Source organism: Grosmannia clavigera (genome assembly GCF_000143105.1).
Source record: "Grosmannia clavigera kw1407 unplaced genomic scaffold GCSC_160, whole genome shotgun sequence".
Classification (NCBI taxonomy): Eukaryota; Fungi; Ascomycota; class Sordariomycetes; order Ophiostomatales; family Ophiostomataceae; genus Leptographium; species Leptographium clavigerum.
The window spans coordinates 392,903-419,536 of NW_014040779.1; the positions used below are offsets into that span (position 1 = coordinate 392,903).

Consider the following 26,634-nt stretch of genomic DNA (forward strand, 5'->3'; position numbering starts at 1 on the left):
CCGGTTGTATTTTACATACATAGCAGAAATGCCAGCGTAGGGAGACAACATCTCACCGCCCCGAACACCAGGAAACAACAGAAGACAAAAAGGCCAAAAAGAAAGTATATGCAGCCCCTTTATTGTCCTCTAAGCACTCGTCCTCTCGTTGTACTCGCACACTTCCCTAGCGCCATGACGCGCCCATGATATGCGTAATTTGGGAAATTATGATTAAAGAGTCATTGAAAAGGCCTGTACTGATTGGAATGGTATCTTGCATATGTACGGAGTACTTCGTACGAAGTGGCGCTAAAGTAGGGCTGAGACCTGACGAACGACGAAGTGTAAAATAGTCTTGTATTTTCAGAGAGTCCTCCTTTCTGCTAATAATTGCAGGAAGCTAGAGAAAGGGCAGAGATGCCCCACTTAACGGATCAACACGTGATTCGTCAAGACCCGCTCTGTGCCTTGTCCTGTACATTTGCTTGTGCAGATGTCTTGCTCCATGTCGATGACAGAATGCGTGATACTTATCCAATGTGTTTATCTAGTATAATACGGCTCGTGGAAGCCGGAAATCCAAACTCAAACAAGGCCCTACATTGAAATATCTGTCCAAGGGCAGGCCCGATAGAAAAGCAAGTCTATCGACGCTGTAGTGTAGCCATGTCGTATAACGGATGTCTTTCTGAAATTAAAAAAGCAGCCCAAATCGTGATATACATCCTCCCAGCCGCAGATTTTCTCATGTAGAGTTGTCCCCAACACCTTCCTCCTCGGCCCCAGAGGCTTCGCTGGCCGGCGCTAACATCACCGGGGGGATCTGGAAGGCAAACGCAATGCCAGCGGCCAGGCTGGTGATGCCAGCAGCGTACATAAAGGGCAGGCCTATCCAGAGACCGCCTAGCTCCAGACCATGTTGCATGGCGCCGTAGAGTAGGGGGCTGGTGACCATCAGGCCGGAAAACTCGAAAAGACCAATAATCGAGTTGAGCATGGCCTGGTGATGAGACTCGACAAAGGCACTAAGCAGACTTCGCAACACCGAGGTGAAGCCGCCGCCCAAGGAGAACACGATGAGAGCTGGGCGGAGTGTTAACGGCCACCGGTAAGTCCTTGAACAAGAGGTCGGGGGAAACGCCTACCAATTGACAGCATCCAAGGCGTGACAGCGAATGCGATCATCAGGGAACCAAGCACGGCGAACACGCCGCTGATGCGCGCCAGCACCAGGTCCTTGGTCAAGGGCGACATGCCGAGGCGGTGCAAGCAAAAGATGCTGGCTGCCGGCAGGATGACGATGAAGAGCACCAGGTTGGACATGCTGCGGATGGTGAGGAGGAAGGCCGCCTGTCCGAGAGAGGGAGGTTAGATGAGCGGCATAGAGCAAGGGGAAGAACAGAGAAGGCTTACCCGGCTCCAGGACCAGTTGTAACGCTTCGTCGCGTACTGCAGCAGCAGCTCCTGCACGAAGCGGCCGATGACGAAGAAGACAAAGGACGACGTGAGCAGCATGATGTGCCGGTTGGAGAAGATGAAGCGCCAGGTCTCCAGGGCGTCGGTGCGCAGCACGTGGACGGTCTGCTGCCACACGGTCAGCGGCTGTTTGGCTGAGGACCCGTCTGTGCTGTCGGTGTCGGTGCTGTTTGCAGCCGTCTGAACAGTGCCTGTGGTCTGATCAAAGCCGAGCGTCTCCGGCAGTGGCAGCAGCACGAGGACGGCGAGGACGGCGGCGGCGACACCAACGAGAAGCGGGGCCCAGTTGCCGAACAGCAGCAAGGTGCCACCAAGTGGGCTGCTGATCATGTCGGAGACGAGGAAGGTGGCCACGATGATAAAGTAAGCGGACGCCCGTTCGGCCTGTGGTGTGACGTCGGCCAGGATGGTGTGGATCATAGCGGGACCGACGGACGAGAAGCTGCCGACGCAGGCGAAGAGGGAAGAGAGGTAGATCGTCCAGGGCGGCATCGTGTCTTGGAAGAAGTCTTGGACGTGTGAATGGGAGTGGGGACAGAGGCTACAGGACAGGCCGGAGAAGACGCACAGACAATCGGGTACCAGCCCTGCTGGAGAAGCAGGCCACTGAAGGCAAGCAGGACGACGGGCCTGCGCCCGATCTTGTCGGCCATGATGCCGTAAGGGACCGTAAAGAGGATGGCTGGTCCGTCAGTCAGGGACAGGGAGTCACACAGATGGACAGAAGTCAGAGACAGACAGAAACCATACCTGGAATGCACTCGCCTGCAGTCTGCCAGCCGCGCATGGCGGCCAGACGGCGCTGCACATCGTCGCCCTTGCAGTCACCTGTCGTGTTGCTGTCGCCGTAGAGCTGCCGGCAGAGAATTTCCTCGATCATGCTGTTGATGGCCGGCATCATTGTGTTGAAGGTCAGCTCGGCCAGGAAGATCGCCAGCGCCGTCAGCAAGGTGGCGAGCTGGCGCGTGGTGAGGCGTGGCAGGCGACAGCCCTTGTCGTCGTCCTTGTCCGACGGAATCGCTGCAGTTGCCCGAGCATCTTCTGCCGTTCCCAGCAGCGGTGCCGTCTCGTCTGTGGACAGCATAGTGAAGGCGAGATACAAAAAAGGGTATAGAGCCAAGGGAGAAAGACACGTCCGAAAGAGGTGTGCGTAAGGACCAATGATTATACGCAATCGGGCGAGCCGATCTCCACGGGCTTTGTGAGGGAAGTGAGGGAATCACGGAGAGATTGCGAGAAGATGAACTCATCAATCGACATTTCGCGAAACGGGCAGACAGCTGAATACGAGTACTCCAAGCCCTCGAAACGCGGCTGCCTGGACGGGCTGATAGCAAGCCCGCTGCAGGCCGTTGGCCAACGCCCCTGCCTCACGACCGATTAGGCAACTGCTCGGCCTGAAGTGGGGTACATAGCAGCTCCATCCTGTCCCCATTCGCACTTTCTCGCCAGGGCGACAACCATGTCTGCTGCAGAGCCGCGAGTCCTGATAAGGGAACCATTGGTATGTCTGCCTCTTCCGCCTCATTTCACAATCGCTTTCCGCTAACACATCCCCACAGCCGGCCAGTGAGGCAAAATGGACCAAGCTAGTCAAGTAAGACGACCTCCGCACATCACCCAGCCCAGCCATAAGCTTACATTGGCCCCCCACATCGCTCTTTAGGGTGACCTATGAGGACGGCCTAAGAACCAGACGCGTCTGGGAATCTGCCGAACGCACCACTCGGCCTCTAGGCAGCGACATTGACGGTGTCGACATCATCGCCATCGTAAAGGGTGGCACTGACGCCGACGAGTCGCTCATCGTCCTCGAGAAGCAGTTCCGCCCTCCCGTCGGCCGCACCGTCATCGAGCTGCCGGCCGGCTTCGTTGACGAGGGCGAGACGGCTGAAGAGGCTGCTGTGCGTGAGCTGCGAGAAGAGACTGGCCTTGTCGGTGTCCCCATTGCCGCCAATGCCGCTGTCTTCACCATGTTTGCCGACCCCGGCTTTGGAAATAACGATTTGCGCATCGTCCATCTGGCTGTCGACAGCCGTCTTCCCGAGAACCGAAATCCCCATCCCGCTCTAGAAGACGGTGAGCTCGTCCAGGATGTCTTCTGTGTGCCGCTCGACCGACTGCACGACGTCTGCCAGAACCTCGCCGCCGAGGCCCTGGAGATGTCCAAGCGCCTCCTGCCAAGGCTGTCTGTATAAGCTCGCTTGCATCTTTAAGCATCCCCTTGGTGCATTCTGTTTAGCTATATTCAATATTCAAGACTAAGGAAATATACGACTCAAGGAAAGAGAAAACAATTTGCCGCATGAACATCGTTGGTCAACTGCTGTGACATCTCATCCTATCCTCCTTCCTGGCCTTTGGCTTCCATTTCATTCCGCTTTCCGTTACTCTTCCTTCCTGAGACGCTTCTTTGAGCGGCCTTCGCCAGCAGAAGACGGAAGAGAGACCATGGCGGCCTCGAACTCCTCTGCCAACGCCGCCAGCTTCGTCATGGATGACTCGTACAAAGCCTGCGTTTCATCAGAAACCAGCGCCTCGCCCGAATCTACATCCGCTGACCCTTCACTTAGTCGCAGTTGCTGTTCGGCGACCGCCGTCACCATGTTCAAGGCATTGATAATGCTCTCGTGGACCGTCGCAAAGAGTGAGGTACAAGAATCCCCCGCTTCCTGCAGCTTCGCAGCAACAAGATCACGGGCAAACATCGCTGCTTCTACATCGACGACAACTGGACTGGTTAGGAACCGGCATGATGGCAGCTTCGGTTGAAGAGACGGTCGAGCTGGATACTTACTTGGCGATGGCGTTGGCTTGCCTTCGTAGCTTGGGAAGAGTATGCGAAACATATGCGCCCATTTGTCGCTCTCGCTGTCGCCCTCCAACTTTTTCCGCGAGCGAAGCCTCTTCTCGGTTTCAATGCCAAACCCTGCATCCTCTGCCACTTTGCGGACGGAAACCTTGCATGGAGTCTGCTGTCGAAGATGGTCCCGCAGCTCGTCTCGGTTCGGAAACGTCGACGCACATCGGTCACAGGCGATATGTATGTGGTGACGATACAGATGCTCCCTGATCACGTGTCAGCTTTCTGCCTGTTTGTCGCACGAAGCTCGCTCGCAGCTTCAACCTACTTCACTCGATGGACACTAGGCCATCCTGCTGACCGGCAGGCACGCTTGGGGAAATACTTAGGACGATTGCGCTTGTAGAATGGACAAGCGTACCCGATCCCGCAATTGGCTGGAAGGCGTCTAGACTCGTCGTCTTCCTCTTCATCGTCCTCGCTGTCGTCATCTGCTGGCCTCTTCTTGGATGCCTCTTGCCGGTAACGTTCCACTAACTCCTCGTCGCTCATACGCTGCCCACTGGGCGCATCTTCAGTTTCAGACTGTTGGGTCAGATCGATTACATAATCAGCTGCATCTATATCTTCATCATAATGTACTTGGTCAGCATCAGGTGGGCTCAGTTCATGCGCAGGCGGGTGTAAGATGTGCTGTTTGGAAGTGGTTCGAGAAAGAGGGTTTATAGGCTGCATTCCTTCGGAAAGAGACCGCTGGTTTGGGGGACGAGACCCCTGAGGGTTTACATTCCAGGGGCTTGGCTCTGTAGAAGCGGATCTCTGAGGGGGAGCTTCCTCTGGAAGAAGTTCCTGATTGATACTAAGTCGGCCCAACGGCCTCTGGGATAGACAAACAAGCTCATGGGGGCTTCCCTCCTGCAATATCTCCTGGGGACGTTTTTCAAGGCGAGGTGAAACTTCGGACGACTGCTCTTTGGCTTTTCCCTTCTGTACCTGTTTCTTAGGAGGTTTCGATTTTTCGGAGGGTGCCTTCTTGGGGGTGGTCTTCCGGGGAGCCTTCTGTTTGGAAGGTTGTTTCCGAGGCGGTGCCTGTTTTCTTTCTGCTGGCTTCGGTGTACCGGGGTTCTTGGGAAGCAGTTGCTGGAAAACATGCTGCTGGGAATCAGTTGGCGGCCAGCCAAACGGATTCTGTCTTCCCATGATACAGCGCTGGGAAGCCATTTGCAGTGCAATGTCAAAAGGGTCTTTAGGATATTGCTGTCTCTCTTGCTCTGGCATCCTATGAGGTGGTCCCCCCGGCGGCCATTTGCGCTCATAATCAGGCAGGGCACCGAAAGCTGTGTATCCAAATACAGGCGTACTTTGAATGCCATGCATCTGGGAGACTTGGGACGTCCTTATGTTGAAGTTATTATCGGCCGGGCCAAGACGGCGCGGCAAGTCTGAAATCGCAGGAAGGAAGCGACCATCGCCGCCGTATCCAAAACTATAAGCCATCTCTGGTGGACGGAAGTATTGGCCGGCGGGGAACGGGGCAATAAACCCATTTTTGCTCGTGCGCTGCTCTGATGTAGCTATCTCCTCCACGGGGGTAGTAGCAATGCTTTCACAAGTGCTCTCTGAAGATGTCGGCGAGTCAGCAGACTCAGGGAGGCATAAATCGCGGATGAGCATAGCTGGTAGAGGTTGTAAGTGCCGTCTTAACCTCACTGCTGATATGCTGGTATTGCAAACTAGGCAGGATGGGTGATATTTGGGACAAGAACCTTTTACACCCCTGTAGGAGTCGCAGATGTAGCCTTGGCTTTCCGAATATCACGGGGTATTGACTTATAAGTATATACAGTTAGATAACAGCAAACAGCATGTAGAAGGACGTTAGACTAACTGCTTTTGACAAAGGCAAGGACGGTAGTTTCCCAGTCCTGTTTGGTTGTGTATGGCTGATGTGCGGAATGTTCCGAGTTTAAGCCTCGGCGTTTGTACCTCAGTGTAAGATGAGAGAAAGGTGTGAAGGGATGACTTAGAGGAAATATGGGCAAGATATGGAGGTTACTTCTGCAAAGAATGGTGAAATCCTGATGTGCTCAGACGAGGGGAAATGGTGAGAGTGCTCTGCTTGCCTGAGATATCAATCTAGGCACAAAGACCAACAGCGAGAGAGTCGTAAATCTATAACCAGCAGAATACTGAACGTGTGGCACAGAGGGCCACACGACGGGCTCATATGCATCCTCAGCTACGCCCTTGTTCTGCATCTTCCCGTCTCAGGACCAGCTGACTTGACTACCCTGGCATTGCTATCGTTCAGTGACTCATTTGTACTCCCCGAGACGGATAGACTGCTTTCCGATGCCGTCGAATGGGTATCTGTTGACTTACAGCATTTCACCTATCCTCGCAGGCCTTGAAAGAAAGTTATAAGCATAGACCAAGCGCTCTCACAGAGAGACATCGAAAGCGAGAACAAGGGCGAAGGCGATGCTGCGTCTGCGCCGCTTGGTTTCTGCACAATCTAGCCTCTCCCATACTTTCTGTTCATCCAGACCCCTCTGCTCGCCCAATGCAACATGGTGATGCTTGGCTGAAAGCCTCGGTTGGGCAGGTTGTTTGCACGCTGCGGTGTGCCTTGATAGTTTTGAACAACTGGACCTGTCGGATCGACTGATTTATTCAACATTGACCGGCCCGTTTTTTGGCACTCGTAACAGCCGAACCACAGAAACGACACAAAAGCAATGCGGGAAAGCATGTTTCCAGCCACTAAAGGTTGTTAACTGGAATCAAGGGAGCAACGATATATAAAAAGAGCGGATAAATATGGTGGCCGTCTGCAGGGGTGTCAATATGTCGAGAATATGGTGACGAATTCAATGTCGCAAGGATCTGCTCTCAGAGGGTCATTCGCATAACGCAATATACGTTGTGCGACGGGATACATTATTCTTCGACCTGTAATAGAAGAAGCCGAAGGGAAAAAGAAAGAGAGCCGTGGAAGCTAGCCTAAAAGAGAAGGGAAGGGGGCACTGCTGTAACGATAACAACGACGACGGCGGCAACGGGTATATAACTGGTGTCGCGGAAGATGTGCTTGACGCGCCTTTCCGTCTACTATCTTACATTGTGCAGAATCTTCCAAGCAGTAGCGGTGACGAAATTATAGGTGTGCATATTAGACAGAAGCTAGACGTGTGACAGGCATGGCATGGCGTGAGGATGAGTGGTTGGAGGCGATGTGGCATGCATTATGCCTCTGGAGCGACCCACGAGAAGAAATGGGTGTCTGCGAAAGCAGAAAGTTTGCTGGAGAGAAAGGATGATCATAGATCGTCAAACACATTGAGATCCAAATCTTGATCCTTCTGTAACATACGAAATTGTGTGGGGTCGCGCCTTCCTTTTCGTAAGGTGCCACCTACTAGGCTCTAGGACTCACCGGCACAACGTTAACGCTGTTATCGGACAAATTTGCGGTGCTTTGGAAAAATAAAAGAAAAACAGTAAATTGGAAACGAAAAACATAAAGATAAAGAAAAAGAAATGGGCTTCATACATGGTAGGATTTGCAGAAATGAGGGTGGTCCAGCTTCTGTTTCGAGGCCGCTCTATCTCCGGTCAGACAGCCATCCGCCCTTATTTGCAAATCGGGTTCGGCAATCTTGTCTCTTCGTCAGCATTACGCGTTCTCTGACTGGCCGCTATGTGGCTTTCCGTGTAGATGTGTCTCTGCATACGAGGCGGACTGGAAAGTAGGATTCTTCAACCATATGCTTGAGAAACAATATCACAGCCGATATAGGTACGAAGCATATGGCTCTCATCCGTGCTTAGACCTCACGGCTTCATATCCGCATAAGCCGCGGAAAGTGTGTGTGTAAAAAGACTCAATTTCGGTAGGGGTAGAATCCACCTTCCTCTCGTTGTTGTCGATAGTGCTCGACTGTGGTTCCGTGTCGAAAGAGGGGCTATGAAGCACCCATGACGCCTGAACAAGGGGGAAGGTTGCAACGCCAGAAGTATCTAGAATATCCCGTGGATAGCACAAGGCGAGACCCCGGAGCAGAAGAAGAACGTGGGAAGGCGGTAGGTCAGAAGGCCAAGCTCTCGGACAATTGTGTGTCTGAGGAAATGAAGGCGAACGGGAACGGGCACTGCGAGCAAGCCTGGTTATTCCGCACCTCCAAAGGGGGCCTACTTGTCACCTTTATTGTTCAGAGGAGAGAAAACAGACGACCATGGCTAAGCTTCTGGACATTGTGCTTGTTCACAAGCGATGCGTATGCGTCCTGCTATCCGCTCAACATTTTCTGCAAAGGATTGCGTTGGCAACTCGTCACCTCGACCCTTCTCACCGTAGCACAACCTTTCAATGACACCATTGACTCTTCAAATCTACAGCATAAAGATACCGGTATGTCCCCGTTTACCCTGGTCTACCCATAGTCAGCAAACAACACTTCCACCTGACGAAATCGACAACAATGGCTCGGCACACCCAGGACAGTTCCAAGACCAACCTCCATGGCCGCAGGGAAACGGACCTCCTGAAGCTGCGCCCGCGGAGTGAAGCGGTGCGTTTTCCCAGGTCCAAAGAAGTGGTGGCCCAGCTTGGCCAATGCTTGGAGAGAGCCCCAGCAGACGTGCAGGAGGCCAGGGTGACAACGAGGAAGACGGCCGAACAGGTGGGTGACAAGGTGGGCAGCAACGTGGCATCCAGCGCTGGAGAATGTGTCTGCACGAGACTGTCCAGAGAAGAGCTTCGGCGGCGGCAGCAGTCAGGCCGCTGTACGTACTGCAGCGGCGTCGGCCACGTCCGAAGCTCCTGTGCTCTTGGCCGCCTCATGCGCAGGGTATCCAAGGGCGAGCTCACACGACGGCTTCGCGACAATCTGTGCCCGCTTTGTGGCGATCCGAAGATGGACGGACATAGGAAGCTGGACTGCCCGCGCAAGGCAGAGATGGAGGAACAGCTCAATGCTCTCAAGGGCTATCCTATACATGCAGGCCAGCCTTCGGCGGGCCAGATTGAGCGCAGTCTGCATCGCGTACATGACTGGAACCAGCGTGGTGGCCAAGCTGGAGCTGTCCCTGTAGAACGACCAGTGGATGTGTATGGGGACGGCTGGGAAGTTGCTGAGTGGATGCGGTCCAGGTCCTCCTCCTCTGCAGTTGCCCAGACGCCTGGAACGGATAAGGAATCCGGAGATGCCGATGGGGACGGCAAACATTTGCCACCCTACCCTCTTGAAGACGATTTTCTGATCGATCTGAGAGACTATTGAGTGCCATGCAGTCTGGAGGATTTGCCCCGAGTACGTAAACAGCTGAGAGTAATCAAAACCTATGCAGCGCTACATGGCCATGCAGATAGCCCAGGTAACAATGGTCTCATGATTGTCCCTGAAGAAGTCGTGAGACGTGAGACGCACCTTAAGAGTAGTTGCGGTGTGATGAATATATAAGCGCCAAGCCTGCCTCTGTGGGGGGAATGGGGGTGATACAGTATTACTGGACAGATAACAGTGTGCCACGGCAATTTTCTTGTCCTCTTGGCTCTGCATGATCGTCTCCGTACAGAGCGATTGTGTTGCCTACAATAATTTGGTTTTATTCTGGCGGTGAGGAGTTAATTTGGATGTTTATGGTGATACAGCATAAGCGCACAATGAGACGAGCACAGAAGAGGTGGGGGTGTAGAGGACCTTGGCATCCGTGTCGGAATAGGAATGTCGAAACGAGGGAAAGCAGGTGGAAGCGAGGCAGCCCAGGAGACTGGCCTCTGGGACTGTTCGGTTAGCAAGTGTCGGGAGAACGTTAGCTTTGGCTGGAGTGAGAGGTTAATTTGGTGTGTGTTGAATACACGTGACACTTTAGGCAGCTGGCGTTGGCTGTGACTTCTAGGAGAAAATACACAACTTTAAATTCTCTGGTCATGAAGCTTTCCTGTGGCAACGGTTTGTGCTAAAGTTCTCTGGTCTTCCTTGCTCGTTTGAAACGTTCCTGACCATTATTCTCCTCTTCTCAACGGAAGTAGGGCCGGGCGACGGCCTTGACCAGCAGCCAGGCCTTGTCAAAAGCCTCGACCAGCTCGACGGGTAGCGGGCCCTGTTCCAGCGCGGTGAGATTCTGCTCCAGCTGGGCCTGGCTGCTGGCGCCGATGATGATGGCGTCGCCGTGTTCGCGGGCCAGCAGGCTGTGGTGGCTGGCCCAGCGCAGAGCGGCCTCGGCGGTGGGAATGCCAAGACGGGCGGCCACGGGGCGGACGACATCCAGGGCGTCAAAGTAAGCGTCATTCCAGTAGCGATCACGGTAGCTGGCGCCCTGATTTTTGGTCGGGTCGAAGCGGCTGCCGGGATCGATGGCGGCGTCGCTGCTGCTGCCAGGCTGCTCACGCCGGTAGCGGTCCGTCAGCAGGCCACCGGCCAGCGGATTGTACAGATAAAAGGCGATGCCGTAGTGGCGCAGAGCCGGCAGCAGTTCGGGCTCGACAGCACGGTGCGGGCCGTTGTAGACGCCCTGGTAGACGTCCGGACGCTTCCAGCCGTGGCGGATGGCCGTCTCGGCGATCTGAGCAACCTCCCAGGCGGCGTAGTTGCTGAGCCCAAAGCGGCGGAAGTAACCCTGCCGGTGCAGACTGTCCACCTCACGCAGCGTGTCCTCGTATGGCACGCTGTGATCAGGCATGTGCAGATACCACATGTCGACCCGGTCCGTCTGCAGCGCCCGGAGGCTGTCCAGCAGCGCCGCCCGCAGCTCGGCTGGCCGGTGCGTGTACGCGTGCGCCATGCTGGCGATCGTGCCCGGCGCCAGTTTGGTGGCCAGCACGATGCCGCGTTTTGCCAGGTCTAGCTGGCCGAGGTACTCTTCCGAACTGCCGTCGCCGTACACCCGCGCCGTGTCGACCTCGTTGTACCCGTGCTTCTGGAACGTGTCCAGGATGGCGGCGGCGCCCTGCAAGCTGTGCACGCGCGTCTGCTCGACACCTACACGGTCGGTTAGCATCGCGCTGGACGGCCGGCGGGCATGGCTTCCTTGTTCGACTAGTGATTACCCTCTCGGCCTAGAGTCATGGCCCCGAAGACGATCTTCAAGGCCGTCTTCGGCTGCGTTGTTGCTGCTGTCGCTGCCATGTCGACGGTTGTGCAACTTTACCGTTCTGTTCGCTCTGCTCTCCAGGCTCGAGTTTCTGCCGAGGGCCGGTGCTTCTGTATGAATGGATTGATCGCTGATAATCCCGGTGCCGGCGTTTTGCCGCAGCAGGTCAAGCCAGCCGGATTTGGTGAGATGGTGTGCTTTCTGTCAGACTGGCGGCATTTTGGCAGCAGCAATTGTGGTAATGGCTTGCAGACACCCGACATGTCTTTATCACCGGATCCATCCATGCACGAAATGAGCACTGGTCAAACATCGTCTCGATGCTACGATAAGAAGTGGAAGGACAGATAGACAGCCGTATGGAGAGCTGGCTAGGAAAGAACGGAGGGCAGGAACCATCAAGCCAGAACAGGGAGGAGCGAATTGTAGACACGTGCAAAACAGGACCGATTTCGCACTGCGGATAACGGACACCACAGAAAGGAGGCCATCTCGAACGAGACGCCGTCGTCGCCTCTTACAGCTCCTTTTTCTCCTTTGGTGGGGCACGGAGCCAACGCGGGCCGACCTACGAGGGAGCAGTGCTCAGAAAGGCAACCTGCTCGACCCACTTGGTCCTGCTGCACGTTTGGGCCTGTTAGGGGAATTTCAGGGCCGAAAGAGACATGAAAAGCTTCATTCGGTTGCATAGCCCGATACACACTCACACAATTCACGCCGCCATTCTCCACCCACCTGCACTCTCACTCTGTCGTGCCGACACAGCAGATCGTCGGGCTCTCCACCTGCACCTCTGGCCTGTCCCCCTCCTCCCTGTGCGCATCGACTCCGTTGACCGGCCTGCTCTCTGCCAGAACTGCTGCAGCCGCCGCACCCGTCGTCTCTCCCGACCGAGATATCACGACCAGCACGGCCGACGCCGCGCGGTTGTCCAGGGATCGACTGCACTGCTAGAGAAAAACACTTCGGCGCTCCTGCCGCGCTGTCCGAGGCACTCCAGCCGCCCCCACCTTTGCAGCGCAGGGATCAGCTTCTGCTTCCGGCCTCTTGTGATCTTGTGTCTCTCTGATTGTCCCCAGACTCCGGCTGTCCCGATAGACGGCATCCAGACGGTGACAGCACCACAAGAAGCCCCGCTCTTTATGCGCTTGCAGTTGCTCGCCTGCGCATTGACGCGACCCCAGCCATCATGACAAACACGAACCGGTTCTCGTCATACACGTCTGTGTCGGTTGGATCCGACACCGACAAGAAGAAGGAGGACCTCTGGGGATCCCTGCTGGAGTCGGTGGCCAGCGCCCGTCGGCTGCCGGAGCGGAATCTGCTAGTATTGGGTGAGTGGACTGCTTCGCTCTCCGTCTCCCGGAAACGAAGGCTAATCTTTGCTGCTCTGCCAGGCGGAACGGTCGATTCGCAACGCGAGTTCCTCGAGTCGCTTTCGCACAACCAGCTGCGGCGCAATCTGGACCGCCAGCAAAAGTTTCCGCCTGTTGCCAACAGTCTCGCACTGGGCTACACATACTATGATGTCTTGGATGCCGACCAGGAAGGTATGTCGTTGCTGCCGGGCTTCTTGCTGACCTGTTCTGCGCCCATGCTCATGCTTTTGCAGATATCCTTGCCCGCATCTCCCTCTATCTCCTCTCGAAGCCGTCGCCGTCGTTTGGCTCTCTCATCCAGCCGCTCCTCACGCCCGAGTCCATATCCAACACGCTGATCGTCATCCTGCTCGACTGGTCGCAGCCGTGGTTGTGGCTGCGCCAGCTGCGCGAGTGGATTTTGCTGCTGCGCACCGTGCTGGTCTCGCTGAGCGCCGAGTGCAAGGGCGTCATGGAAGACGCCATGATGCGGTGGCGTGAGCGTGGTCGCGGAGGGCCCGTCAACCTGGACGGCACCACTGCCACGGTCGATGCTGACGTCCTGCCGCCTGGGCCGGGCGAGTGGGAGGACGCGCTGGGACTGCCGCTGTGTGTCGTGTGTCAGAACGTGAGAAGCTTCCGGGGCCTTGTTCGATGGTCGCTCGTTTGCCCTTGGCCCTTTGCTCGCCGCTAATCCGCCGGAATAGTCCGAGAAGACCGATATACTCGAAAAGACACAAGGTTGGAAGGACGACGAATTCGATCTGGTGCTTCAGTATCTGCGGACTGTCTTGGTCAAACGTGCGTTGTCCTCTTGTCCTGCAGAGGGTAGATGGTGGTAGCGATGCTGACCTCGGATGCAGACGGTGCCTCGCTCATCTACACCACGCCCGACGTGCCGTCCGAGCTGCCGACGCTCGTCCATGCCTGTCTCGGCGTGACGTCGCTGCTCAAGCGGCAGCCGCTCAAGCCTGAGGTGATCAAGCGGACAGAAGTGATCGTGCCGTCGAACTGGGACTCGTGGACCAAGATCCTGGTCGTGCGCGAGGGCTTCGACGTCGAGAAGGTGAGCGAGGGCTGGTCCAAGGACCTGCAGCGGCCCTTTCCCGTTCCACCAAGGCGGACCAACGGCAAGGACGAGCGGACGAGGATAGCAGGCGAAGGTGCACGCCACGACGGCGACCCGGCCGCAAACGAGCCGTCTTCCGGCGACGCGAGCGAGTACTACTACGACAACAACACCGGGCTACAGGACGGCGACGACGGCGACGACTTCCAAGACTCGCCAGACTCGGCCGTGGCCCAGTACGAGCGCACCATTCGTGATCCCGGCCTGGATGCCCTCTCGCTCGCCGGCCAGGCTGCCCACCCGACTACCCACCTCGAGGTCGAGACCGAGGACGTCCAGGGCTTCCTGGCCGAGCAGCTCAAACTGCTGGACCAGCTGCGCCAAAAGGACGATGCCAAGCGCGAAAAAGAGGCCAAGGAAGCTGTCAAGGGTGCACGGGGCCCCTCTTCCTCGCTCTCTGGATCGGCTGCCCCCATGGGCCTGCTCTCGTCTTCCTCGCTCGGCTCGGACGGCGGTGCCGGCGGCGACCCGGCCGAGGTCATCAGCAGCCACATCGGGCCCGTGCAGTTCAACATTGGCGGCATCCAGGTCGACGCCGACGACATGCTGGAGCGCATCAAGGTGTGTTTTGTGTTTCCGTCTTTATTTTTTCCTCTGTCGTCTTCGTACTCGCAGTCTCTCCTGCTGACCGCCGCACAGAACCGTCACGGATTTGGCTCCAACGACGATGCAGCAGATGTCGAGACGGTCACCATCGGCAGCGAGGCTCCGCGAGCATCCGAGAATGTCGACACCGAGAAGATGTCGGCCTTCTTTGCCGGCCTGATGAGCCGGCAGAGCCAGGCTGGCAAGACTTGAACTCTCGTCGGACCCCTTCTTCTGAATACTAAATACATTACAGTCCCTCCTTTCCCCCTCATGTTGTCATAGTAGCAGCGGGCAGCAGCAGTTTGTGCATGGTTGGACCAGGATCGGAGGGACGAGCGTGTGTTGCTCTGTTTCTTATCTTCTTTTTTGTCTTTTTTCTGTCTTTCTCTTTCACTTGCTTCTCTCCGGGGCGGATCAAATATACCAAAAGAACATACAGAACGCGCTTCCTTCACGCACGCACTCCTACCTACAAGTCCTCTGAAAATGTCAAGCCATATCCATCTCCTCTGCTCTTCTCCCCTGCATCCATCTCCATTCTCTATGTTGATTCGTTGGCCTCGTCTGTTTGCGTCAGATCGATCAGTGTTGCCTTTCGCCAAGTGCCATTCTGCAATACATAACTTCCTCCACCCAAATGTGTCGGCAAAGCAGCCAGAGCAGGGTTTCGGGCCCGCAGCCAAGACATCGCGTCGTCCGTGCCGTTTGCTTCCACAGGGGCGACGTAAAGCAAGCTGCACAGTCCCGCACGAGGCCGCCGGAAGTACTCTGCTACTACTGGATCCGCTGCTGACGGTGCAGCTGCCACAGAAGCAAACTGGAGTCCGCCCAGTCGAGCAGACACGATCTGGGAGAGCAGCGTCGGGAAGAGCCACGAGTGCTGCAGCATTTCGACCTCGAACGAGTGGATCGTTTCGCGGGCCAGATGTGAGTACTCCTCGTCTCCGAGCAGGCTGCCGAGCCGGAAAAGGTTGGATGCAGCCACGCCGTTCGTCGCAGGAAGCGTGGTATCCATGCCGTCCTTAATGCGCAGAATGTTGAACGGCTCGTGCTCGCTGGTGCGGTAGAAGCCTCCGCTGGCCGAGTGGCTGCTGGTGGGTGGCATATCCACGCCATCGTAGAACTGCTCAATCTGCCTCTCTGTAAAGCCGTCTGTCAGCATCCACGAGCCCGAGCCTGTCATGAGGGAAGAAATGCTCACGTTGCAGCTGATCTGCCCATTGCAGCCACTCTAGCTCGCCCGTCGCTTCGTAGAGTTCCAGCAGACCCTCGATCAATACAGCATAGTCCTCGGCAAATCCGCAGTTCGTTCCCTTCTGCCCGTAGCTGTACGTTCTGAAGAGGCATTTGTCCTGAACGTCCCATAGGTTTGCTTTGATAAATCTGGCCGCTGACCGTGCTGCACTGATGTACTTTTCGCCATTCGCCGGGTCAAAGCCGCCGTGCACGAGCACAGCTCCGACTCGTGCAAGTGCCGCGATCACGACGCCGTTGTTGGCCACAGTCACCTTTCTATCTGCAGCCGGTCGCACCCTCTCCTTTTCCCGATGTGCTGCAAGCTTCTTCTTGGATGTCTTGACAACCCGCAACACGTCGCTGCGTGAGATGCCAAACTGTCTCGCCACCTCTGACGCGTCTTTGTTCACGTAAAGCACGTTTTGGTTGATAAACTCGTCGTTGGGGTCGTCTTCTCGGTCGACGTTCCCGTGCTCTAGCACATTCCAATATGCTGCTGCCGCGCGCGTGTCGAGGTCGTTCTCGCTCCTCTGTCCGCCCACGACGGCATCGAACTCCCGCCTCGTCCACACGTAGTAGGCTCCCTCGCGCGTGTGATTGTCGCCTCTCCGGTAGTATGAATCGGCAGCCTCGCTGCTTGCAAAGCCGCCGCCTTCCAGCCGGATCGGCGAGCTCGAGAGGTAGTCGGCAAGGGCGTACACTACATCTGCAAACTCAGCATCGGTACCCTTTGCCCCCGTTCCAGAAGTGCGCAGTCCATACAGCCAGGCGTCCAGGTAGAGACTCAAGAGCAGCGCATTATCAGGGACGAGCTTCTCAAAGTGTGGCAATGTCCAGTTAATTGTATGGCTGGCACGCGAGAAGCCGCCGCGGAGATGGTCATGCAAGCCACTGTCCTGGAGCTTTCGAAGGGTGAAAAGGGCCATCTGCACGGCGTTTTTGGCCTCGGCATCGCCAATGATTCCTTGCACGACGTTGGGAAAGCTGCCGAGCTTCAGAAGGAAACTGTACTTTGCTGGCGTGACAAACTTGGGGACGACACCAAAACCACCGTTCACGGGGTCGAAAGTCTTCTTCAGCTGGGTATACGCATCGTCGAGCTGGTCAATGTCGAGGTCTAGGTCGCGTGAGAGGTATGGTGCTCCTTCGGCAACGGTCGGCCTGAGCAGTCCTCTGGGTCCGAGTGTTCCCTCCGCTGCAAATTTCCGCAACTGTACCACAGTCTCTCTGGCCTCTTCTCTACACTGCGCCTCGCGGTCTGTCCACGACTGGCGGAGCTTCTTCAAGATACCGAGAAAGCCGATCATCTCGTCCTCGCCGCCGTCTTCTTGCCCATCCCGGACGCTGCCCTCGGACCCCGGTCCAGGCCAGTAAGTCCCACCAAATACCGGCTCCAGTTCGGGGGTAAGGAAGACGTTGATGGGCCATCCAGCGCTGCTGTTAACTAGCTGCAGATAGTTCCAGTAGATGGCATCGATGTCGGGCCGCTCTTCTCGGTCGACGACAATAGGGATGAACGACGTGTTGAGAATCTCTGCAACGGCAGGGCTCGAGAAGGAGTCTTGCGTCGTCGTGTGGCAGTCTGTGTTACGAAGTGGCAGTTAGCGGCCGTCTTCACCCACGGATGCAGACATGATCGTGAGGGACGCACAATGACAGGCAAGGAAGCCGATGTTGAGGAAGATCAGCTTGTTCTCTCTCTTTGCACGGTCTATGGCCTCTTGGTCGAGAAGCTGCCAGTTCACTGGCGTGTTCGCTTGTGCGCGCACATAGGGGCTGCTGCTCTCACTGACACGGCTGCACAGAGGCGGCTCTTCTGACGTCGCAGGCATCGGCATGTCGGTTGCTGCAGCAGCTGTGGCAGCAGCCCCGGCCAAGCCGGATGCCACCCCAGAAGCACCAGAAGACGCAGCCCCGCCGGCCCGCTGTAGCTGTGCTGCCATCATCTGGAAAGAAGTGTCTTGGGAGTGTGTGAGTAAGGCCAGGGGCCAGAGTCGCTCGACAAGAGCAGAAGCTCCGGTTCTTTGTTTTCAAAACAGCTGTGATTCGTTTTATGCGCCAGGGAGATTGCGTAATAAAGGCGCGCTGTGGATTTGCCCCTCCTGCAAGCTACTATGACAGACTCAGCAGGATAGCTGTGACTATGACGCAAGACCACGTAGTCGCAAGAACAAGCGATGCGAGAGCCGGTTCACTGCAGAGCATAGAGAAAGAGCCTTACTGTAGGAAAAGACTGGAGACGACCAAGGGTTGAGAGCTGCAAGGAACTATTGGGCAAAGAACAGCAGCTACTGGAGGGGCAGACTGAAGATGGAAGTCATGGCCCAGAACCCCCACCTGCCGAGCGCCCAATCGTTGGCTCTTTAAATAAGCTAATGCGATCGCTTCAGAGAACAAAGCAGGCTGGCGCCGGTGTGAAGGCGCTAAAGCTATAGTGCAGGAATATCTCAACTTTACCCTGGTGGACTAAGATACACCTGCATATATGAATAGACGTGCATGTCATTTGCCTGGTGCAACAGCTTTAAAGGACACAGGTTCGTGTGTTTTGCATGTGAACACCAGAGAGAGAGAACGAGCACGAGGCACCTCCTATGTATCTTATCTGCTGAGGCTATATGTAATTACCCCGGACTCCGAAACAAGGATGGTTATGGTTCCAGTCACGTGCCTTATGCGAGATAGCCTTAGGGCCTCAAACGAAGAGCTTCACGAAAATTTGACTGCAGACAAAGGTGCGATTTGACGAATACACCGGCACGATGAATAAAATACGGCAGATCCAAGAGCTCAACAAAAAGGAGCTTGAGCAGGGAATGTAAGTTCCGGCTTTCTGTACAGCGGGAGGTCCCAGGAAGTCTCGCCCTCTGCTGACATGTGCTTCCAGCTCTCCACAGGCCTCCTGGCATACCGACTATCGCGACACTGCCTTTGTATACTTTGGCGGCCTCCCATTCGAGCTCTCGGAGGGTGACGTGATCACTATATTCTCACAGTACGGCGAGCCCGTGTTCCTCAAGCTTGCGCGCGATCGCGAAACGGGAAAAAGCAAGGGGTTTGGCTGGCTCAAGTACGAGGACCAGCGCAGCACCGATTTAGCTGTAGACAACCTTGGCGGTGCTTCTATATCTGGTCGCTTGATACACGTGGATCACGCCCGCTACAAGGCGCGTGATGACGAGGACCTCGACGAGTATAAGGTTGGGTGGGAGGACATCCGGCGGCGAGAAGGCATCGTGGACGCCACGGCAGGCGGGAACAGCGAAACGGACGGCGATGGAAAGTACGAGACAGAAAGCGACACTGAAAAGCGACGGCAACACCATCGACGGCGGGTGGGAAAAGGAGAACGGCCGATGCTGCCAGAAGAGCGCGAGCTCGAGCAGCTGATCCGGGATCATGACGACGAAGATCCCATGAAGGAGTATCTCATCGACGAGAAGAAGAAGGAGATCGAAGCTGCACTACGGAGAATCGAGGACGGCCACGGCGATGAAGGCAAGGATCGTCACCACCGACACAGATCACACAAGTCGCACAGATCCCACAGATCCCACAGGTCGCACAAAGACGGAGACATCATGGATGTTGACTCAGACGACAAAGAACACTCTACCCGGAAGCCAGCGCGACACGAGGGTGAAGCGGACGACCAGCGAGAGCGACATCACAGGCGCGAGGAGAGAGATGGTCGAGAACGCAGCCACAGAGATAGAGACCGTGATCGGGAAAGGCACCGGGACAGCGACCGTGACACAGGCCGAGAACGGAGACGCGACGACCGCGACGAAACTGCAGCTCGTGACGGCAGACGAGAGCATAGGGATAGACACAGTCGACAGCGGGAGTGGGATGACGATGGAAAGGGAAGATAGCCTAGAACGCGGCGGCATGGAGAGTAACCAGAGACGATCTGCTCTGTATTTGCACAGTTGCAATTTCTAATTAAAAACAGGACGTCTTGCTCAGCTGCTATCGACATTCTGCTGCTGTAAGCATCCTCGACCCGGAAACGCCCAATGGACCCTGCCGGGTAATACAAAACCGAAAGTGAAAACACCCTAGAACGCCAAGGCTCTGTCTATGCAGGGCACTGCCCTCGTGGCCTTTCGAGAACTCTTCTCCCCCCTTGGCCTAGTCGATTCCCATGTAGTTGGCCCACGCCTGTCGTACACACACGCGCCGGCCATCGTTACCGACCGACACCACGAACCGCTCGTACTTGGCATCGATGCCGGCTCCCAGCACGGCCACGGTGTCGTCGCTCGTCCAGCCGAGAGTCCCTCGGGGCAGACGGGTCCAGCGCATGGTGGCTGCCTCTTCGGCCTCGCGCTGCCGATTCGGGCCAGGCCCGTCGTCCAGGGCGAACTCGGCGCTGGCAAACGACACCGTGTCGCGAAAGTACCTGGGCATGAACGGCAGCTTGCCGAGCACGCCCCAGCGGCCAGACCCGTCGCCTCCTCGACCACCGTCCGTCCGGGGGTCGCTCGCGTACGAGGCCACGTCCGAGTCTTCGTAGCTCCACGCGCCGCCGGCGTCCGACGCCTCCACCTGTGCCGGGCCGCCGTGGAGATGGTCCAGGACACCGCCGCCCGCGTGCGGGACGTCAAAGACGTGCAGCGTGCCCTTGTCAGACGTGCAGGCCAGCAGCGTGCCGGACGGGTTGAAGCCCAGCGAGAAAATGGTCACGTGATCGACGCCCCGCCGCAGCTCGGCCACGCGGGCGTTATTGGCCGTCGACCACACGCGGACGAGCGTGCCCTTCTCGCTGGCCGTGGCCAGGAGCGAGCCGTCGCGGCTCAGGGCGATGGCACCCAGCGCCGATGCGTGCGCCGGGATGATGCTGACAGCCTGCGTCTGGTTCTGCACCAGCTGCACCTGGCCGGCCGTCCGGCCGGGAAAGGCCAGATGTGTCCCCGAGATGCTGCAGAGGCCGGCTGGATTGGACGTCGTCGGGAACCGGGCATCCAGCTTGGGTACGCCGTCAATGCTGTAGGTACGCACCTCGTCCTGCAGCAGGACGACGACCTTGCGGTCCAGCACGCGGATGCCGCGCACGCGAGACGAGCAGGCAATCTCCCGCGTAAACTCTACCTTTTTCTCGTCCCAGATGACCACCTGTGGTCATCGTTAGCAATGCACAGTCTCGTGTAGATGCATCTCGACCAGTAGGGACACCCCATGCCTTTGTTGGGCCGCTGGCAGGCCGCTTGCTGCCACCAACCAGCGGAATGATATTCGACCGGCCAAAGATCTGAATCATGCCAACACCGCCTTCTTTCAGGACTCGTTTTGCCAGCTGCTTGCACGTGGCCGCATCAAAGACTGGACTGCATCAGCACCTGCTCTCGTAATCTGCCGCGACTAGTGAACTTGTGCTCACCTCGGAAGCCATTGTTAGTGGCTACGACAAAGCAGTCACAATTGAGGTTAAACGAAGCCGACAGCGCCACAGAACTGCTGGAGTTCTCGATCGGCGATCGGACGTCCATGGTGCTCGCCAGACGCTCCCGTTCAAGCCGGCGCTCAGTATACAGCAGTCAGAGCAAGGCTGGACGGAATGGGATCTCGTCCCACAGATATCCTTTTGGGAAATAGGCAGCTCAGTAACGCCCGGGAATTAGTTTACTGAAAGGCCCTGTGGCGGCTATGGCGTCTTGCTTTAAGCTTTGACCAGCCAGAAGTGGTGGCAAACAGATCTCATCAGGTGAGATTAGAGTGCGGCACATGAAAGCCGGGCGTGTCCACATCCAGTCCAGCGGCTTGCACGCACGAACATGATGAGGCAAAGTATACCGCCTCGCTGCAGTCAAATGCAGTACATCGTAATAATGCAAGTACCCGTAATAACTAGCCTACGACGTGTCCAGCGATTGATGACTCATATGTTAGTAAGCACCGTAGCCGGGCTATCTGTTTGCCAGCTGGCTGCAGCTGCAGCACAGACCTGATCCTGCGTTCTACTGCCGGCGAGTAGATACGATATCCCAGGTTGGTTACGGAGTAATAGATGACTCGAAAGAAAAGGGGTTAAGTGTCCTAAACAGCAGGCCCAAAGTGACAACGACGCTTTATAAGTGCTAACACAGCACAAGAATTGGACACTCGTACTAAAGATGCGCTGTAAAGGCTAATACTCACAGCAAGATGCAGTGACCAGATGGGTATTTCCCCCTTTTCATGTTCTAGGCACCTTTCCACTTTCAGCCATGGCGTGAAGAACAAGCCGACCGGTTCGTCTCCCCCTGAATTTACCTGCCAAAGCTCTGCCAAAGCTCTGCCAAGCTCACCTTACGCACCGTGCACGGTCCACCGTAATCCGGTTAGCGCAAGCACTGGACCAGTTTACTGCCATTTTGATCCCGTATGTGCAACGGTTGGGCGTGCCTTCTCCAATTGCGATCCCCAGCAGGTGCCTTGCCTATGGAAGGTCGTGCTTGAAATTACCCATTTTATTTTTTTATACTCGCACTCCGTACTTGTACTGTGGCCGGTTCCTTCCCCCCCTTCTCTACTGCCACCGCCTCCTGAAAACCAAAACATATTCCAATCCAAACCTCTCTCCTTCGTCTGAGGTTCCTTCACTCAAATAAACAAGCATAACATCTCTTCACCCCCCCCACCGCCTCCGGACTTGAAACGAAACAGCTCCTGCTCGACGCATCGTCCGATCCGGCAATCCTTCCGCTTCATCGCTAGCAGCTCACCAACGCGAGACGATACCCAGATCCGTCCATCTATCTCAACCCCCCTATTGAATCAGTAGCCATGTCTTCGCCTGCCGTACGTCCTACGTCCATGACTCCAATCAATCTAGCTCCGGTGAAACAACTATCCCTATCCCGTACTTGGGACAGGAGAAGAGAATGCCTTGTGGCCCAACTCGTCACCGCCCTGGTACTATGTGTCGCTAACCACAACCCCATGTGTAGAAGATGATCCGTCGCAAGAAGAACGTGAAGAAGGGAATCCAGTTCTGTCTGATGGTCTGCGGCGCTTCCGGAACTGGTGCGTCTGCCCCGTTCACACTTGCTGTCGATCCTGTCTTCTCGAACGAAAGCTGACATGTGTTCGACATACGATAGGCCGGACCACATTCGTCAACACCCTTTGCAGCAAGGGCGTGCTTTCGCACAAGGAGTCTGACGACCCCAACACTGCTCACGTGGAGGAGGGCGTCAAGATCAAGCCCATCACTGTCGGTATGTATTACAACACTCACCGTCCACCGATCCATTTCGGCAACTTCGAAACGCACATGCTGATTACCTCTAGAACTAGAGCTGGACGAGGAGGGTACCCGGATCTCCCTCACCATTGTTGACACACCCGGTTTTGGCGACCAAATCGACAACGAGGCCAGGTACGTGATACCACCTTTGACCGCAACTCAGGGAGGCTGCATTCTAACCTGACCACCTTTCATGCAGCTTTTCTGAAATCGTCGGCTATCTCGAGAGGCAATACGATGACATTCTTGCAGAGGAGTCCCGAATCAAGCGTAACCCGCGTTTCAGAGACAACCGTGTCCACGCGCTCCTCTACTTTATCACGCCGACCGGTCACGGGTAGGTGCATGCCCAACAAACGGCGTCCCGTCGCCTGATGCCTTGAGCTTCGCTGACCCCTGTCTTAGTCTGCGTGAGCTTGACATCGAGCTCATGAAGCGCCTTGCTCCCCGCGTCAATGTCATTCCCGTTATTGGTCGCGCGGATTCGCTTACACCGGCTGAGCTTGCCGAGTCAAAGAAGCTAGTCATGGAGGACATTGAGCACTACCGCATCCCCGTCTACAACTTCCCCTACGATATTGAGGAGGATGATGAGGATACGGTCGAGGAGAACGCCGAGCTGAGAGGCCTCATGCCGTTCGCTATCGTCGGATCAGAGGACATCATCGAAATTGGCGGCCGCAAGGTTCGTGCTCGTCAGTACCCATGGGGCGTCGTGGAGGTCGACAACCCGCGCCACTCGGACTTCCTGGCCATCCGCTCGGCTCTGCTGCACAGCCATCTGGCGGACCTGAAGGAAATCACACACGACTTCCTCTACGAGAACTACCGTACCGAGAAGCTCAGCAAGAGCGTCGAGGGTGGTGGTGCAGCGTACGTGTTTCCCGCTGGCCGTGGTATTGTGCTCTGCTAACATTCTTTGCAGCGATTCGTCCATGAACCCCGAGGATCTTGCATCGCAGTCTGTCCGCTTAAAGGAGGAGCAGCTGCGCCGCGAGGAGGAGAAGCTGCGCGAGATCGAGGTGAAGGTGCAACGCGAAATCAACGAGAAGCGCCAAGAGCTTCTGGCTCGCGAGTCCCAGCTTCGCGAGATCGAGGCCCGCATGCAGCGGGAGTCCGGCGGTCAGATGGACTCCAATGGCGATCACGAAGGCAACTAGAACTTGCCCGAAGCTCCTGCCAACTCCACTATGGAAATCTCGGTTCAGTAATTCCCCATGCCACTACTTGGGAGTCTCATTGCAGGATGAAGGACCAGATTCTTCTACGACTTGTTTGACACTCAGTCAGACGGGATGGATATATCACACTTTGATCATTCTCCCTGTTAACACTCTCTTTCTTGGCATGTCTTTGAACGGTTGGAGCCCATACGAACGTCATGAAAAGGGGGTGCAAAAAGAAGAACAAAATGGATTCAGCGCAATATAGACGACGAGACACCTCTAAGAAGCAGTGGTACCAGCGTTCGCTCGAGGTAGTGGGTAGTCATCATTCTTATTTGCCCTTCTGTTGCCCTGTCTTTTCCTGTTGATTTTGAGTTTCTGCAAGGCCGTGTCTTACCTCTTGCGTTGTTTTGTCTCGTTATTCTTACTTTAGTACAGTGCGTCTGTCTTGTTACTTCCTACTCCGTATGAGATTTCTAATGCAGATATCCCCAATTCAATACTTCTTATAGCTTCATCGAGCACGTCTTTATGGGTGTTGATGTCCGTAGTAGTGTCATACAGGGCCAAAATCGTTTCCCAATCACAATAGAAAGCTTATGCATAAGCCTATCTATAAAACCAAAGCTAAATACAGTGCATAAGAGTGAAACTAAAAGAGGCACTCTGGCCCGCGACGATCAAGAACAAAACTGAAGATTTAAAAAAAGGACACAAGGTCCTTGGAAGGTGTAATACAACAAAGGGGGAAAAACAAGCAAAGTTAATATTAAAAGACCTATATTCATACATCACCGGGAGTCTCCAGTCTTGACTGCACGAGGTCCAACAGCCCTAGGTAGGAGTTCACTTGGTTGCCCTCGCTACTGCCATATCTTTGCCAATGACAGCTTAGTTGTTCTGCTGGCTGTTGAGGATGCGCAGAATGGCGAGGAACAAATTGATGATGTCGAGGTACAGGCTGATAGCAGCCGCAATCTCCTCCTCGATGTGGTGCTTGCGCAAAACAAGCTGGGTATCGACGAGAATGTAGCCGCTGAAGATGAGGGCGGTCAGGCCGCCGTAGATGAGCTCGGCAGTGGAGTTGTACGGGAAGAACATGGCCATGAAGCCGAACAGGATGAGTCCCCAGAGGCCGCCGAAGAGGTACGGCATCCACGAGGTGAAGTCGTATTTGGTCTGGCAGGCGAAGAGGGTCAGGAAGACAAAGATGCCAGCCGTCAGGACGACAGCGTTGAGGACTATGGAGGCGTTGTAAAACGACACGATCACGGAGACGCTGTAGGCTTCGAGAAAGGTGAAGCCGGCGAGGAACAACAGGTTGGTGGGATACGACTTGCGCTTCCAGTAGGTGAGGCCCAGGAAGCCCATAGCACCAAACAGCTGCCTCAGTGTTAGCAGAATGGCGCCGGTAAAGCTCAAGATTACGAATGCACAGAAAGAGAACCTACCGAGACGAAGACGAGGCCGGGATGGCTCTGGATCCAGGTCCGATAGCCGTCGCTGAAGAAGCTCACGGCACTCAGGGCCATGGTTGCCAGCAGCTGCACCGTCAGGATGGCATACACCTTGCGCACGAACTGGTTGCGGATGTCGATTGTCGCCTCGGCCACGGAGCCGCCAAATTTGAAGTCGTCGGGCATGTTGTCCTCGCTGTCGCGCGGCGCGCCGCTGAACAGCCGCTCTTGGTCATCGTCGGCCGCCGCGCTCGCGCTCGCGCTGGCCTCGGCCTGGTACGAAGGCGGCGGCTGCGTATACTCGAGATGCTCGTCCGGGTCGACCGATGCGGCCTGGGTGTATTGAGCCTTGCTCGCCATCTTTTTTGCCGTCTGTTGCTGTCGGGCAGCGCCGAATGCGTTGGGTAAAGGAGTTTCGCACGATGCGAGCACAGTCACAACGATTTGATTTCTTTGATTCGTGCAAAGTGGCGAGGGGGCGAGAAAGAGAATACAAGTATGAGTAGGATATGTCGGAATGAAAGAAGACGGATGACGCTCAGTCGAGAAGGTTCGCTTAATGATCACGGGGCCTAGTGGCCCAGTGGCGTCAGCGAGGGGGGCAGTGCAAGCGATGCACGTGCAAAGGCACGTGCTGTATCACATGATGTGTGTGACAGAGATCACATGAAGGGCATGGCCCGAGGAGAATGCTGTCCACCGTACGAGTAGACATGTCAATGTTTTCGGAAGAATAATGTGAATTATCATAAATTTTGAGAAGAACAACATTGCCACAGACAGTTATGAACTGAGAGAATGACAGAAGAAACATCCGTCAATATGCAAGCATCTGCTTGTGCTTATCGCGATAGTAGAAAAAATTGTTGGGGTCCAGGACGGTGAGACAAGACGTGCAAACGAAACGTGCTCTGATTGGAGATACAGTGGGGTGACAACGTTTTGTTGGCGCTTACCTGCGTTTCTTAATATACAGACTCGCGAAAATCTTCTGAAACAGTCAATTGTCTGCAGGTTTTTTCCCTGTAAAGCCTTCCTAGCTGCAGAATGTTGCGCAGAATGTAACTGTGATCGGTGGACGAGCGCGGAAGCTCGGCAGCGCGAATTACGGCA

General features: G+C 55.7%; 11 protein-coding genes across 11 annotated transcripts; 5 read left to right on the forward strand and 6 right to left on the reverse strand.

The window, feature by feature from the left end:
• Positions 1 to 727: 727 nt before the first annotated feature.
• CMQ_5080 (major facilitator superfamily transporter) lies at positions 728 to 2,542 on the reverse strand (the record flags this gene model as incomplete). Its single annotated transcript, XM_014316016.1, has 5 exons — positions 728 to 1,065; positions 1,128 to 1,332; positions 1,396 to 1,967; positions 2,027 to 2,140; positions 2,209 to 2,542. 5 exons carry the CDS (start codon positions 2,540 to 2,542, stop codon positions 728 to 730), a joined length of 1,563 nt encoding a protein of 520 aa, XP_014171491.1.
• A 378-nt stretch (positions 2,543 to 2,920) lies between these two features.
• On the forward strand, positions 2,921 to 3,656 carry CMQ_4964 (nudix domain containing protein; the record flags this gene model as incomplete). The annotated part of the gene is made up of 3 exons (XM_014315900.1): positions 2,921 to 2,962; positions 3,021 to 3,055; positions 3,125 to 3,656. 3 exons carry the CDS (start codon positions 2,921 to 2,923, stop codon positions 3,654 to 3,656), a joined length of 609 nt encoding a protein of 202 aa, XP_014171375.1.
• A 189-nt stretch (positions 3,657 to 3,845) lies between these two features.
• CMQ_5049 (uncharacterized protein) lies at positions 3,846 to 5,935 on the reverse strand (the record flags this gene model as incomplete). Its single annotated transcript, XM_014315985.1, has 4 exons — positions 3,846 to 4,189; positions 4,256 to 4,527; positions 4,683 to 4,846; positions 5,156 to 5,935. 4 exons carry the CDS (start codon positions 5,933 to 5,935, stop codon positions 3,846 to 3,848), a joined length of 1,560 nt encoding a protein of 519 aa, XP_014171460.1.
• A 2,807-nt stretch (positions 5,936 to 8,742) lies between these two features.
• Positions 8,743 to 9,543, forward strand: CMQ_4989 (uncharacterized protein; the record flags this gene model as incomplete). The annotated part of the gene is made up of 1 exon (XM_014315925.1): positions 8,743 to 9,543. One exon carries the CDS (start codon positions 8,743 to 8,745, stop codon positions 9,541 to 9,543), a length of 801 nt encoding a protein of 266 aa, XP_014171400.1.
• A 739-nt stretch (positions 9,544 to 10,282) lies between these two features.
• On the reverse strand, positions 10,283 to 11,391 carry CMQ_5083 (aflatoxin b1-aldehyde reductase; the record flags this gene model as incomplete). The annotated part of the gene is made up of 2 exons (XM_014316019.1): positions 10,283 to 11,244; positions 11,313 to 11,391. 2 exons carry the CDS (start codon positions 11,389 to 11,391, stop codon positions 10,283 to 10,285), a joined length of 1,041 nt encoding a protein of 346 aa, XP_014171494.1.
• A 1,154-nt stretch (positions 11,392 to 12,545) lies between these two features.
• CMQ_5065 (dynein light intermediate chain) lies at positions 12,546 to 14,641 on the forward strand (the record flags this gene model as incomplete). The annotated part of the gene is made up of 6 exons (XM_014316001.1): positions 12,546 to 12,690; positions 12,754 to 12,906; positions 12,969 to 13,342; positions 13,422 to 13,515; positions 13,578 to 14,404; positions 14,483 to 14,641. The coding sequence occupies 6 exons, from the start codon at positions 12,546 to 12,548 to the stop codon at positions 14,639 to 14,641; spliced, it is 1,752 nt and encodes a 583-aa protein (XP_014171476.1).
• Positions 14,642 to 14,972: 331 nt separating this feature from the next.
• CMQ_4930 (duf255 domain containing protein) lies at positions 14,973 to 17,613 on the reverse strand (the record flags this gene model as incomplete). The annotated part of the gene is made up of 3 exons (XM_014315866.1): positions 14,973 to 15,571; positions 15,633 to 17,249; positions 17,319 to 17,613. 3 exons carry the CDS (start codon positions 17,611 to 17,613, stop codon positions 14,973 to 14,975), a joined length of 2,511 nt encoding a protein of 836 aa, XP_014171341.1.
• Positions 17,614 to 18,429: 816 nt separating this feature from the next.
• On the forward strand, positions 18,430 to 19,612 carry CMQ_4978 (u2 snrnp component ist3; the record flags this gene model as incomplete). Its single annotated transcript, XM_014315914.1, has 3 exons — positions 18,430 to 18,485; positions 18,555 to 19,174; positions 19,227 to 19,612. 3 exons carry the CDS (start codon positions 18,430 to 18,432, stop codon positions 19,610 to 19,612), a joined length of 1,062 nt encoding a protein of 353 aa, XP_014171389.1.
• A 189-nt stretch (positions 19,613 to 19,801) lies between these two features.
• Positions 19,802 to 21,159, reverse strand: CMQ_5013 (phosphatidylinositol-bisphosphate-binding protein; the record flags this gene model as incomplete). The annotated part of the gene is made up of 3 exons (XM_014315949.1): positions 19,802 to 20,785; positions 20,892 to 20,992; positions 21,051 to 21,159. 3 exons carry the CDS (start codon positions 21,157 to 21,159, stop codon positions 19,802 to 19,804), a joined length of 1,194 nt encoding a protein of 397 aa, XP_014171424.1.
• A 1,276-nt stretch (positions 21,160 to 22,435) lies between these two features.
• On the forward strand, positions 22,436 to 24,058 carry CMQ_5042 (septin; the record flags this gene model as incomplete). Its single annotated transcript, XM_014315978.1, has 7 exons — positions 22,436 to 22,450; positions 22,600 to 22,675; positions 22,753 to 22,869; positions 22,943 to 23,030; positions 23,098 to 23,235; positions 23,304 to 23,771; positions 23,824 to 24,058. 7 exons carry the CDS (start codon positions 22,436 to 22,438, stop codon positions 24,056 to 24,058), a joined length of 1,137 nt encoding a protein of 378 aa, XP_014171453.1.
• Positions 24,059 to 24,955: 897 nt separating this feature from the next.
• On the reverse strand, positions 24,956 to 25,881 carry CMQ_4974 (bax inhibitor family protein; the record flags this gene model as incomplete). The annotated part of the gene is made up of 2 exons (XM_014315910.1): positions 24,956 to 25,447; positions 25,516 to 25,881. The coding sequence occupies 2 exons, from the start codon at positions 25,879 to 25,881 to the stop codon at positions 24,956 to 24,958; spliced, it is 858 nt and encodes a 285-aa protein (XP_014171385.1).
• Between the last annotated feature and the right edge of the window lie 753 nt (positions 25,882 to 26,634).